At 42.6% G+C, this 12,674-nt stretch overlaps 1 protein-coding gene across 1 annotated transcript in view; it reads right to left on the bottom strand.

Moving 5' to 3' along the window:
* COL22A1 (collagen type XXII alpha 1 chain) overlaps positions 1-12,674 on the bottom strand; it is a 249,321-nt gene that overhangs the window by 107,333 nt on the left and 129,314 nt on the right. The window contains exons 30-31 of the mRNA XM_023514966.1: positions 11,045-11,086; positions 1,168-1,200 (exon numbers count right to left, since the gene is read on the bottom strand). Of these exons, the coding sequence (XP_023370734.1) occupies positions 1,168-1,200; positions 11,045-11,086 (75 nt within the window). The remainder of the gene's footprint in view (positions 1-1,167; positions 1,201-11,044; positions 11,087-12,674) is intronic.

Here is a 12,674-nt window from a genome sequence, read left to right as displayed (position 1 = left end):
AGGGAGGGAAGGGGAGGGGAGGGGAAGGGAGGGAAGGGGAGGGAGGAAGGAAGGAAAAAAAAAAACAGCCCCAAACGGTTTTTCCCAGGACAGGCAGGCAGGCAAGCCGGCAGGCAGCGCCCCTGGTGGCCAATGAGAACAATACCAGGAGGGTTTCCTCCCCAAGGGCTGAAGGGAGCTGGGGCCCCTGCACCTGTTCCCTCCTGCACTCACCTGAAGGACACGCCGCCCTACAATGCCTCTGCCTCTCATTTCAACTCCCAAGCTAAAAATCCTTTCTTCTCCTTCTGTAATAGCTTCAGCACATAATTCAATTGCTGTACCTGTTTCATTCTTTCCCCTTATATACAAGATACTTTCACACTTTTACAATTGTATCCACTTAATACAGAGCAAATGGAGGTTGCAGGCACAGAGACCTAGCTCCATCCCAGGCCTCAGCAGTCCTTCACTGTGCACCAACAGGCCCAGTCCCAATCACAGAAGAACCTCAACCAAGAGCAAAAAACAAAGGCACATGTTCTGGCCCCAGGGCTGCCAGCAGCACGCAGAGATCCCGAAAACACTTATTTTCAGAACAGTCACTCATGGGAAGAGGAAAAAAGGGGTTTCTAGGGGCGTCAGTAATGACTTATCATCTGTTAAGTGATTTAGCATCTACAGGACATCAGCTGAGTTCCCCTCCTCTGGCCACAGCCCCAGCTCCAGTCCTCCCAGCAGCCTGAGATTCTGCATGGCCAGCCCATAGCTAACCTCCTCCACTGCCAGCATCCAGGGGAATGTATTTGCCGCCCACTGACTATTTAATGTCCTAGCATCTCAAATAACTCCCACTGCCTCTAAACCACCAGCAACCCCTTTATGTTATAAAGAATTAATTTCATCCAAAGAGAGGCCCGGCCTTTGCCCTCAGCACCTTTAGGCCTCTGGAACCAGTGTCTTGCAGGGCCCTTTTCCCACCTGTTGCCAGGACCAGGTCTGGAAGCCCTGATGCCCAACAGTGACAAGCATGACAAGGCTGAGAGTTGTCAAATCACTTATTCCTGGTTCCCGGACTGCACTGGACATCATCAGCCAGGCTGAGGGCCACCAAGAAGGTACCACAGAGCCACTTACCAGCATTCTTGGGTGTGGTGTGAACAGGGAAGGTACCACAGAGCCACTTACCGGCATTCTTGGGTGTGGTGTGAACAGGGGTATCTGAAAAGGAAGGTGCAGAAATTAGAAAGCCAGGAACCAAAGGACCCTGAGCTTTCATTTTAAAACCTGCCTCTGAGAGATTTACCAAATGAAAGAATACAGGCCCATGGGTTTCCTTAATAATTATTTGTTTTGACAATTAGAATCACATTTGTCTTTAAAACCCCCAAGCATTTATTAAGGCAGGAGAATATAGTGGTTAGACCTGGGAGTGCTGGCAATACAAGGCCTGACCTCCAAAACGTATGTGACCTTGGATGTCCTCTGTCAGCTTCTAGGCCCCCATGGTTGAAATGGGGAAGAAACTTTCTCCCTTAGGGGTATCCTGAGGCAAAAATAAAACCCTTCAATCCGTGCAAGCTGCTGGAGCAGGGCCCAGGACACTGGCTTTGTACCTCAATGTCTCCTGTTTATTATCACCACCCACCAAGACCAGGCAAGCAGGTGCAAAGGAGGCCAATGTGAGGGCCCAGCCTCTGCTCAGGGAGAGCCCAGGTCTCAAAGACCCTCATGGACTCCTGCTGGTCCCTCCAGCATACCACCACTCACCCTCTGCCCTACCAGGCTGGGTTTAATACTCCCAGATGTCACTTTTTTCTCAGCCTAGAAGCTTTTGCAAATGCTGTTCCTCTCTCCTGGAACCCACTCTTCTTTCCCTGGATCTCACTCACTAAGACCTTCAGGTCTCCTGGGAATTCATGTCTTCAAAGATCCCCTTCTCCTTCCACCACTTGAATGTGAATCAGGTCCCCTCATTAAGCTTGTCAACTGTTGGCCCAACAGCATTTACTGTCATCTGTCCTGTGTGTTTGTCTTGGCCTCTGTGTGAGCAGTCTCATCCACAGGCTGGAAGCTCAGTAGGGTCTGAACCACACTGACAGCTAGGCTCAAAGCTGGACCTCCAAAGATGCATAGAGTGAGCATGGGGACACCAGGAATGCTAGTCCTGAAACATACTGAACATGAAGTGGGAGATGACGGGGCTTCCCATACCTTGGCCATCCCCAATCCCCGAGTCTTCCCCAGAAGAAGCCACTGTTTCTCAGTTTAGCACATTTTTACAACCTTTCCTCTATATTTCCACACAATGATGAATGTGCAAAATATAAAACTTTGGTGAGAGTTATATAAACAGTAACAGCTTTGTTACGTACAGTTATAATTTACATTCATTAACTCACAGGTTCTTCACAGTTACTCTACAAGGTAGATTATCTGTCTCCACCCTGCTTTATGGATGAGGAAATTGCAGGATGGAACAGTAAGGCACAGAAGGAAGTTCCCACTGCCAGTCAATGTTGGGAGGGGAATTGTGTAGGTGAGCTGAGTAGTACATGTTCCTAATCTTGCAATCCACAGTGACCCACTGAGTGACATTTTCAACTTAATCTTGTCCCACTTAATGCATCAGTGCCACTTCAAGACCATATGTAGAGGCGGAGGCAAGATGGCTGACTGGAGCCAGTTTTCCATAGAGGTTCCCGTCCAGAAGGAGAGCTAAAGAACAGATGTTTAGCAAGTAAGCTGATGATTTGGAGCTGAGCCAAGAGAGAAGGTTGAAGAATGCACATCAACTCTGCTGAGGCGAGCTATGACCCCAAGGAAACAAACAATAGGTACAAAATCCATCACCAGATGGGAGGCCCCTCCCCCATGAGAACAGCTGACAGTATACTTTCTACAAACAAGTGAGCAAAGTTCAGATCTCCTCCTTTCTTATCCCATGAGAAAGACCCTCTAAAAACTAGAACTCCTTGCCCAGAGAGGACCTACTTGTGTGCCATGGCACTCTCCCGCCAGGCATAAAACTGTATATATTCTCTACCTGCAATTCTGAACTCCCAGCACTCCCCTCCACTCTCATCCTGAGGTCTAGAAGCCTGTCTCCCATGGAGTCCAGATTCTTGGGCATTTTCTCAAGAGGCATGGACAAGGTATGGACTGTTGCAGGTCTGTGCATGATTCTGTGGCACGGGTATTAAAAGATGACTGTGGACGAAGGGAGCCATATTGGAAAGGGAAAAGCGCTGCCCCATGGCATAGAGCAGCAGTGGTAGTGGCAGGAATAATAGAGTTCACACCCCTGGGGATAGTTTGGAGAGACACTCCCCACCTCTCTATGCAACCAGAGAAAGCCGGGCCTCTAATCCAGTGGCAGCCACTGGTGGAACAGATCTGGGATGGAAATGCTGGTCCTGTGACCAACGGTATGCCTGAGGCAGTACCTGCCTGGGCAGGGTGCAGTGGGGATGGAGGACTAGAATATGCGAGCCCAGAGACAGCATACTCCCAGGGCGGGACTGATTCAGAAGTGCTGCTTTAGTGAGCCTAAGATGTACCCATCCCCCAGGGGATCATAGCTAAGACAAAAGCAGACAGGGCAACAGTAGAAGCCCAGGGAGAGGCAGGAACCAAGAGGTGAGTGTGAGCTCTAACCACACCCGCCCCAACAAAGAGTGCAGCAGAGACAGAGACACAGCTCCAGGCAGCAGCACATGGCAGAGCTGAGTCACAGTTTCTGTGAACTCAAACAGTGCCTAGCCCACAGGGGGATATATAGCCAGGAAAGAAACACAAATTCTGCAATAATATAAGTGGCAGCAATATCAATCAGGGGTGGGGCTGGAACTGAATGAACTGCCCCAGCTTCCATTAAGCACCTAAGGTTGTCAGGCTTCAGCTCCCCCTGCCAGTTGGTGGCAGAGTGCAGCAGCCTGGCCAAGGAGACATAGATCTCCCTGTGACTCAGGCAGGTACAAACTCCTGGAGCATCTGCTCATTGGAGGGAACTGGGTCACAGCTCTGAGGGGTTACCAGTGACTGGGTGTGACAGAGGTGCAAAGTGAGAAAATAGGCATCAACCTTCCTGGACTAATTCATTTGCTGGGTGGGTCCTTCTGACCTCATAGAGCAACAGAGAGTCATACTCAAGCTGCCAGCAGACTCCTGTCTAGTTGCTAGAGTCCTTGTGAACTCCCCCACTTGAGACTGGGCACTGACTGGGACAACTGATTTGGACTCTTATAATAGGCCAATCATCTGAGGATTATCCAAAGTTGTACCCTGGGTGTGTGGTTGTGGGAAACTTTGATTTTCCTTTTCAAGTTGTTGCCCATGGGGGGCAGGGTGACTTATTTGCTGGTATTACTCCACAGCTGAGACTTCAACCCAGAGTTACTGATTCACTAGGATTGGACAGAGACCAGCTGAAAACAAGACAGAGACACTTAGCCCAACCACACCAAGCAGATCCCCAGTGTTTCAGGCCATAGCACTGTATAGGTACTCTTCAAGGCTCTAGGGGAAAAGGTACAGACACCAGTCCCAGTTCTTGGGCAAAGGGCTGATTAATCCCTACTCCAGGAGCTCCTAACACAACTTCACCTTATCTGCTCATCTAGCCAAATGGTATAAGATAATCATGGGGAAGAATCAGCAAAAAAATTCTGGCAACATGAATAATCAGAGTAGTTCAACTCCCCCAAGGAACAACATGGTGGACACACCAGAAGATCCCATTCATAAACAAATGCCTGAGACGTCAGAAAACAAATTCAGAATTTGGATTGCAAATAAGATTAACAGAATGGAGGTAAAGTTGGAATTAAAAATTCAAATAGCAATTCAAAAGTTGTCTCAAGAATTCAAAGACAAAATCACCAAAGATTTTGACACATTGAGACAAGAACTCACAGCCCTCAAAGATCTGAGAAATACAGTAGAATCCCTCAGTAACAGAATGCAGCAGGTAGAAGAAAGGATCTCTGACATTGAACATAAAGCTTCTGAATACTCCCAAATGCTCAAAGAGGAAGAGAAGTGGAGAGCAAAAATGGACCATTCTCCCAGAAAGCTCTGGGATAATTCAAAGAAAACTAATATTCTCCTTATAGGAATTCCTGAAGGCAATACAGTGGCTTCAAAAGGCACAGATGCTCTATTCCATGAGATAATCAAGGATAACTTCCCAGACATGACAAGAGATTCTGAAATTTAGATAGTAGACAGTTTCAGAACCCCAGCATGACTCAACCCAAATAAGACATCTCCCAAACACATTATAATTAACTTCACCAAAGTTAATATGAAGGAGAAAATTCTACATGCAGCCAGATGCAAGAAAACCATAACCTACAAGGGGAAGAATTTTAGAATGACTGCAGATCTCTCTGCTGAAACCTTTCAAGCTAAAAGAGGGTGGTCATCAACTATTAATGTCCTAAAACAAAATAATTTTCAACCCAGGACCCTGAATCCAGCTAAAGTGAGTTTCATTTATGATGAAGAAATTAAATACTTTAATGACATTCACATATTGAAGAAATTTGCCATAACTAAACCAGCTCTCCAGAATATTCTCAGACCTAGCCTTCACAATGACCAGTGCAATCCTCTACCACCAAAGTAAATTCACTCAGAAATTTTTGATCCAATTCCAACTTCTACAGTGGTGAAAGGATTAAAAATGTCCACTGGACTTTGGAAAAACTCGATACCTAAAATTCTACCAGGCCTATCAATATTCTCAATTAATGTGAATGGCTTAAATTGTCCTCTAAAGAGGCACAGGTTGGCTGACTGGATACAAAAACTCAGGCCAGATATCTACTGCATACAAGAATCTCATCTTAGATTAAAAGATAAATATAAACTCAGGGTGAGTTTATCTATATTACAGGCAAATGAAAATCAGAAAAAAGTAGGTGTTGCAATTTTATTCACAGATACAATAGGCTTTAAACCAACAAAAGTAAGGAAAGATAAAGATGGTCACTTCATATTTGTTAAGAGTAACACTCAATATGATGAGATTTTAAGTGTTAACATTTATGCACCCAACCAGAATGTGCCTCAATTTATAAGAGAGACTCTAACAGACATGAGCAACTTGATTTCCTCCAGCACCATAATAGTCAGAGATTTTAACACTCTTTTGGCAGTGTTGCATAGATCCTCCAATAAGAAACTAAGCAAATAGATATTAGACTTAAACGTAACCAATCAACAATTAGATTTAACGGACATCTACAGAACATTTCATCCTAACAAAACTAAATACACATTCTTCTCATCAGCCCATGGAACATCCTCCAAAATTGATCACATCTTAGGTCACAAGTCTAACCTCAACAAACTTAAAAGAATAGAAATTATTCTTTGCATCTTCTAGGACCATCATGGAATAAAAGTTGAACTTAGTAACAACAGGAATCTACATAATCATACAAAAACATGGAAACTAAATAACCTTATGCTGAATGATAGCTGGGTCATAGACAAGATTAGAAGGAAATTACTAAATTTTGGGGGGAAAATGATAATGAAGACATGAATTATCAGAACCTCTGGGATGCTGCAAAAGCAGTCCTAAGAGGGAAATTTATAGCATTGCAAGTCTTCCTCAAGAGAACGGAAAGAGAGGAAGTTAACTTCTTAATGGGACATCTCAAGCAACTAGAAAAGAAAAAACATTGCAATCCCAAATCCAGCAGAAGAAAAGAAATAACCAAAATTAGAGCATAATTAAATGAAACTGAAAACAAAAGGATTATACAACAGATCAATAAATCACAAAGATGGTTTTTTGAAAAAGTCAATAAAATAGATAAACCTTTGGCTAACCTAACCAGGAATACAAGAGTAAAATATCTAATTTCGTCAGTCAGAAATGGGAAACATGAAATAACAACAGACTCCTCAGAAATTCAAAAAATCCTCAATGAATATTACAAGAAACTCTACTCTCAGAAATACAAAAATTTGAAGAAAATAGACCAACTTGGAAGCACACCACCTTCCTAGACGTAGCCAGAATGAAGTGGAAATGTTGAACACTCCTATATCAAGTTCTAAAATACATCAACTATAAAAAATCTCCCTAAAAAGAAAAGCCTAAGAGAAGATGGCTTCACATCAGAATTCTACCACACCTTTAAAGAGAAACTGGTACCTAAATTACTTAACCTTTTTCGAAATATAGAAAAAGAAGGAATATTACCCAACACATACTATGAAGCAAACATCGCCTTGATCCCCAAACAGGAAAAGACCCAACATGAAAAGAAAATTATATACCAATATCACTAATGAATATTGATGCAAAAATATTCAACAAGATCCTAGCAAACAGAATCCAGCAACACATCAAGCAAATTATACACCATGACCAAGTGGGTTTTTCCCCAGGGTCTCAAGGCTGGTTGAATATATGTAAATCTATAAATATAATTCAGCACATAAATAAAATAAAAAACAAAGACCATATGATTCTCTCAATTGATGCAGAAAAAGCTTTTGACAATATCCAGCATCCTAAGGGAGATTTCTTAAACTGATAGAGGCCATCTATAGCAAACCCACAGCCAATATCATATTGAATGGCATTAAACTGAAATCATTTCCACTCCGATCAGGAACCAGGCAAGGTTGCCCATTGTCTCCACTACTTTTTAACATTGTAATGGAAGTCTTAACCATCACAAATAGGCAAGAAAAGGTGATCAAGGGATCCAAATAGGGTTAGAAGAGATCAAACTTTCACTTTTCACAGATGATATGATTATATATCTGGAAAACACCAAGGATTCTACTATAAAACTCTTAGAAGGGAACAAGGAATACAGCAGCATCTCAGGTTACAAAATTAACACTCATAAATCTGTAGCCTTTATATGTACCAATAATAGTCAAACTGAAAAAACAGTCAAGGACTCTATTCCTTCATAGTAATGCCAAAGAAGATGAAATATTTGGTAGTTTACCTAACAAAAGATGTAAAAGATCTCTATAAAGAGAACTATGAAACTCTAAGAAAAGAAATAGCTAAAGATGTTAACAAATGGAAAAACATACCATGCTCATGGCTGGGAAGAATCAACATTGTTAAAATGTCCATACTACCCAAAGCAATATGTTTTAATGCATTCCCTAATAATTTTAATGCATTCCCTATTAAAGCTCCACTGTCATAGTTTAAAGATCTCAAAAAAATAATACTTTGTTTTATATGGAATCAGAAAAAAAACCTCGAATAGCCAAGACATTACTCAGAAATAAAAACAAAGCAGGAGGAATCATGCTACCAGACATCAGACTATACTACAAATCCATAGTGATCAAAACAGCATGGTATTGGCACAAAAACAGAGAGGTAGATGTATGGAACAGAATAGAGAACCAAGAGATGAACCCAGCTACTTACCATTATTTGATCTTCAATAAGCCAGTTAAAAATATTCAGTGGGGAAAAGATTCACTATTTAACAAATGGTGCTGGGCGAACTGGCTGGTGACCTATAGAAGACTGAAACTGGACCCACACCTCTCACCATTAACTAAGATATGCTCTTACTGGATTAAAAATTTAAACTTAAGACATGAAACTATAAAAATACTAGAAGAAAATACAGGGAAAACACTTGAAGAAATCAGCCTGGGAGAATATTTTATGAGGAGGACCCCCCAGACAATTGAAGCAACACCAAACATACACTACTGGGACCTGATCAAACTAAAAAGCTTCTGCACAGCCAAGAACACAGTACTTAAAGCAAGCAGAAAGCCCTCAGAATGGGAGAGGATATTTGCAGGTTATGTCTCTGACAAATATTTAATAACCAGAATCCACAAAGAACTCAAACATATTAGCAAAAAAAAGAGAGATCCCATCTTCCCATCTCAGAGTGGGCAAGGGACTTGAATAAAAATTTCTCTGAAGAAGACAAGCGCATGGCCTACAAACACATGAAAAAATGCTCATTATCCTTATCATCAGAGAAATGCAAATCAAAACCACTTTGAGATATCATCTAACTGCAGTAAGAGTAGCCCACATCACAAAATCCAAAAACCAGAGATGTTGGCACAAATGTAAAGAAAAGGGAACACTTCTACACTGCTAGTGGGAATGCAAACTAATACTTTCCTTTTGGAAAGATGTTTGGAGATCACTTAGGGATCTAAAACTAGACCTACCGTTTGATCCTACAATTCCTCTACTATGTATATATCCAGAAGACCAAAAATCACTTTATAACAAAGATACTTGCACCAGAATGTTTACTGCAGCCCAATTCATAATTGCTAAGTCATGGAAGAAGCCCAAGTGCCCATCAACCCATGAATGGATTAATAAATTGTGGTATATGTACACCGTGGAATATTATGCAGCCTTAAAGAAAGATGGAGACTTTACCTCTTTCATGTTTACATGGATGGAGCTGGAACATACTCTTTGTAGCAAAGTATCTCAAGAATGGAAGAAAAAGTATCCAATGTACTCAGCCCTACTATGAAACCAATTTATAAACACCCACACTTCCATATGAAATCTATAACCCAACTATAGCCCAAGATGAAGGGGGAAAAGGAGGTTCATGGGGGAGGGGAGGCTGGGTGGATGGAGTGTAATCATTGGGACCACACCTACGGTGCATCTTACAAGGGTACATGTGAAATTTACTAAGTTTAGAATATAAATGTCTTCACGCAATAACAAAGAAAATGAGGTGAAGGCTGTGTTAACCAGTTTGATGAAAAAATTTCAAATTGTATATAAAACCAGCACATTGTACTCCATGACTGCATTAATGTACACAGCTATGGTTTAATTTTTAAAAAAATTTTTAAAAAAGACCATATGCATTTACTTATAAAGTAGAAGTCAGCAAGATGAGTGTTCTGTAATTTACTCAATTCTATGCATACGCCATTATAGTTGGCTTCTAACGTTTCACTGTCATAAGTGGCACTATGCATCTTTACACAAGTCTGTCAGAATGCACACATGCAAATATTTCCCTAGCACAGATGTCTAGACATGGTATACGCTGCCACGTAACTTCTCAAACAGGTGTTACCAACGTGCTCCCCACCAGAAGGGCATGAGAGCATTTTTCCCTGCATGCTGTCATCAGTCTGAAACAATCAGATGTGACCAATTTGACTCAATTTGTGATTCTGAGATTCTTCCAAATCCTTGTGGAATGTCTGAATCTCATTTTGCTAGATGAGCCTGGAGAGGAGATAGAGCTTTGGATTAATGATTTCACTTCAATGAAAACCGAAAAGTAAGATTCTTTGCAAAGAATGTTCCGGCTCTCTGTCTCCCTGCTGTGGATGGCAACTGGCCCACATACACTTGTCATGTGTAACTTCCCTGACGTCAACCTATCAAACAGACACTTTCAAAGCCAGGGAGAAATATTAAAATGAAAAAAAAAATTGTCCCCACTGTAGATTAATGGGAGGAGGGTAAGTAATATTATCAGTTTGTTTTTAATTTAGTATTTACTATGTACCAGGAACTCCACTAAGTAGGGAGATTTTGTCAGTTTTCACTATACTAATAATCATAAGTGAGAGAGAAAACTGAGACTTTTGGAAATCAAGTGACATATCTCAGACTCAAGCTAGTGAACAGCAGAGCAAGGAGCCAGTTATGTGTGTCCCCAAGCCTGTCCTGTCAGGACACATAGCACCAGCCCGCAGTGCTTGCCCTAACACCTGCAGAGGTGGGAGGGGGAATCCCAGTCCTGGGTCAGGGTAGTTCAGTCTCTCCCTGGACATAGCACTTCTTGTCTCTGGCCTCAGTTTCCCCGTATGTAACAGACATGCATGCCCAGTGTCTAGCACACATTCTCATAAATAATAACCAGGACTTTGTGAATAAAACAATCAGGGAGAACAGCATGGTTCTTAGAGTTTATCTATTTTTGAAGTATAGACCCAAGAACGGAACTAGTGACTACCAAATACTAAGGAGTGGTGTGTAACTATGTGGTGGAAGGATCCCACTGCCTTAGGAATCCAGAGCTAGAGAAAGGTTGGAAACAGAGCAACTCACAGTTCCAGGTAACCCCGGCGGCCCTGCAGGACCAGCTTCACCCTAGATGAAGAAATGAGAAATAAATGACCAGTAGTCCTCCTGCCAACTCAGGGCTTATGCTGGGACAAGTCTGGTAACTCTGCTCTCCCCAGGCAGCAGGGTCACCCACTCTGCACCTACCTTCAGAGTTAGATCAATCAGTACATCGATGCATACATCCAGACTGTAAATCATAAACCCTGTGCTGAGAAGTATTTGTAAAGCTCTGTGTGGCCGCAGGGTACAGCTCACTCATATTGCCACGTGCTGGCCCATTGTGTATATGGGAATAAAGTTATCTGTTGTTCATCTTCCTGCTGATGACAGGTTGTGTCCCTCTGATTCTAACGTAACCAGTGTTGATTTGTTACTGCAAGCATTCCCCATACCTGCTCTGGGGCACAGTGGCTGCAAGTGAAATGGCCCTGTCGCCATCCTCTGAAGGAGCAGGTGCTGAGGGAACGGACTATTACATCCCCGCAATACTGTTGAATCACCCGAGCTTAAAACCCAATTCTATTATTTTATAAATTATTTTTACCTCTTTGGATTCATTTCTTCTTTGTAAAATAATAATAATAACAACAATATATCCCTCATAGCATCATGTAGGCACTGGATGAGACAGTAAGGAGAGTGCTAGTCCTACATTGCCCCGAGGAGAAGATGCCTTTGAGCTGTTCCAAGCAGGACCCACAGTGAGTGGACTCGGTCTCCACAGCTGTCATTTCACATGTGTCACACGGAGCCAAGGAACAGGTGGCAAGGCCTAGCTCTGTTCCTGAAACCAGCCCAAGTTAGGTCTATGGCAGGCCTTCCGAACATGGTTACTAGATGGACAAATGAAGGCATGCAGTTGGCTTAAAGAGAGAGAGACAGGCTGCTCTTAGTGGTGTCAGGCTGCTGACACCAAAAGTGCCATCATTTTCTGTCATTATTTCTATTGCCATACAGCATTTAACTCCAGGTACTAGTTTACATATTTACTCATTTAATCTTTGTAAAATGCCCCTAAGGTACTTATGTAGCCCCATTTCACAGATGAAAAGACTGAGGCATATTAAACATCAACGAGCCTGCTCAGAGTCACACAATCATCAAATGCTGAGCCTGTTTTAAACTAGAAGGGATGCCATGGGGCATTGCCCTGACCCAAGTTCCAGAGGCTTCAGAATGAAAGGCTATCCTCGGTGTTACCATGTATTATCTGATTAGACCCAATTCTCTTCCTGACATAGCTGAACTCATGCTGTAGGACCAGTCTCATCTGAGCCAATTTAAGCTCCATGAAAAAGTACAAATGACCAGGCTGAGTGTCTTCCTAGCTGGGGGTGTGGTGGGTGTACATGAGAGGGGGTGGGAGGACACCCTGAGGGCATGAGAGAATGGCTCCTTCTTGTCCTGAGTGTGGTGGGCCAGGGGAGGCCACTAGAGCAGACCCCAGGGGTCTCTCTGACCTTGAGAAAGAGGCTTGGCTAAGAAATTTCTCTGGGCATTGCAGTGAGTCTGACAACCCAGGGCTCCAACCCCAGCTTCTCCACAGGTGGTTTAGCTCTCAGTAGCAGCACCATTTCTTTTCTTCTTTTCTTTTCTTTTTTTTTTTTTTTTT

The sequence above is a fragment of the Otolemur garnettii genome, unplaced genomic scaffold (assembly GCF_000181295.1).
Source record: "Otolemur garnettii isolate 467f Iridium unplaced genomic scaffold, OtoGar3 scaffold00062, whole genome shotgun sequence".
Taxonomy (NCBI): domain Eukaryota; kingdom Metazoa; phylum Chordata; class Mammalia; order Primates; family Galagidae; genus Otolemur; species Otolemur garnettii.
Note: the sequence above shows the minus strand (reverse complement) of the source record. Positions and strands in the feature narration are given on the sequence as shown.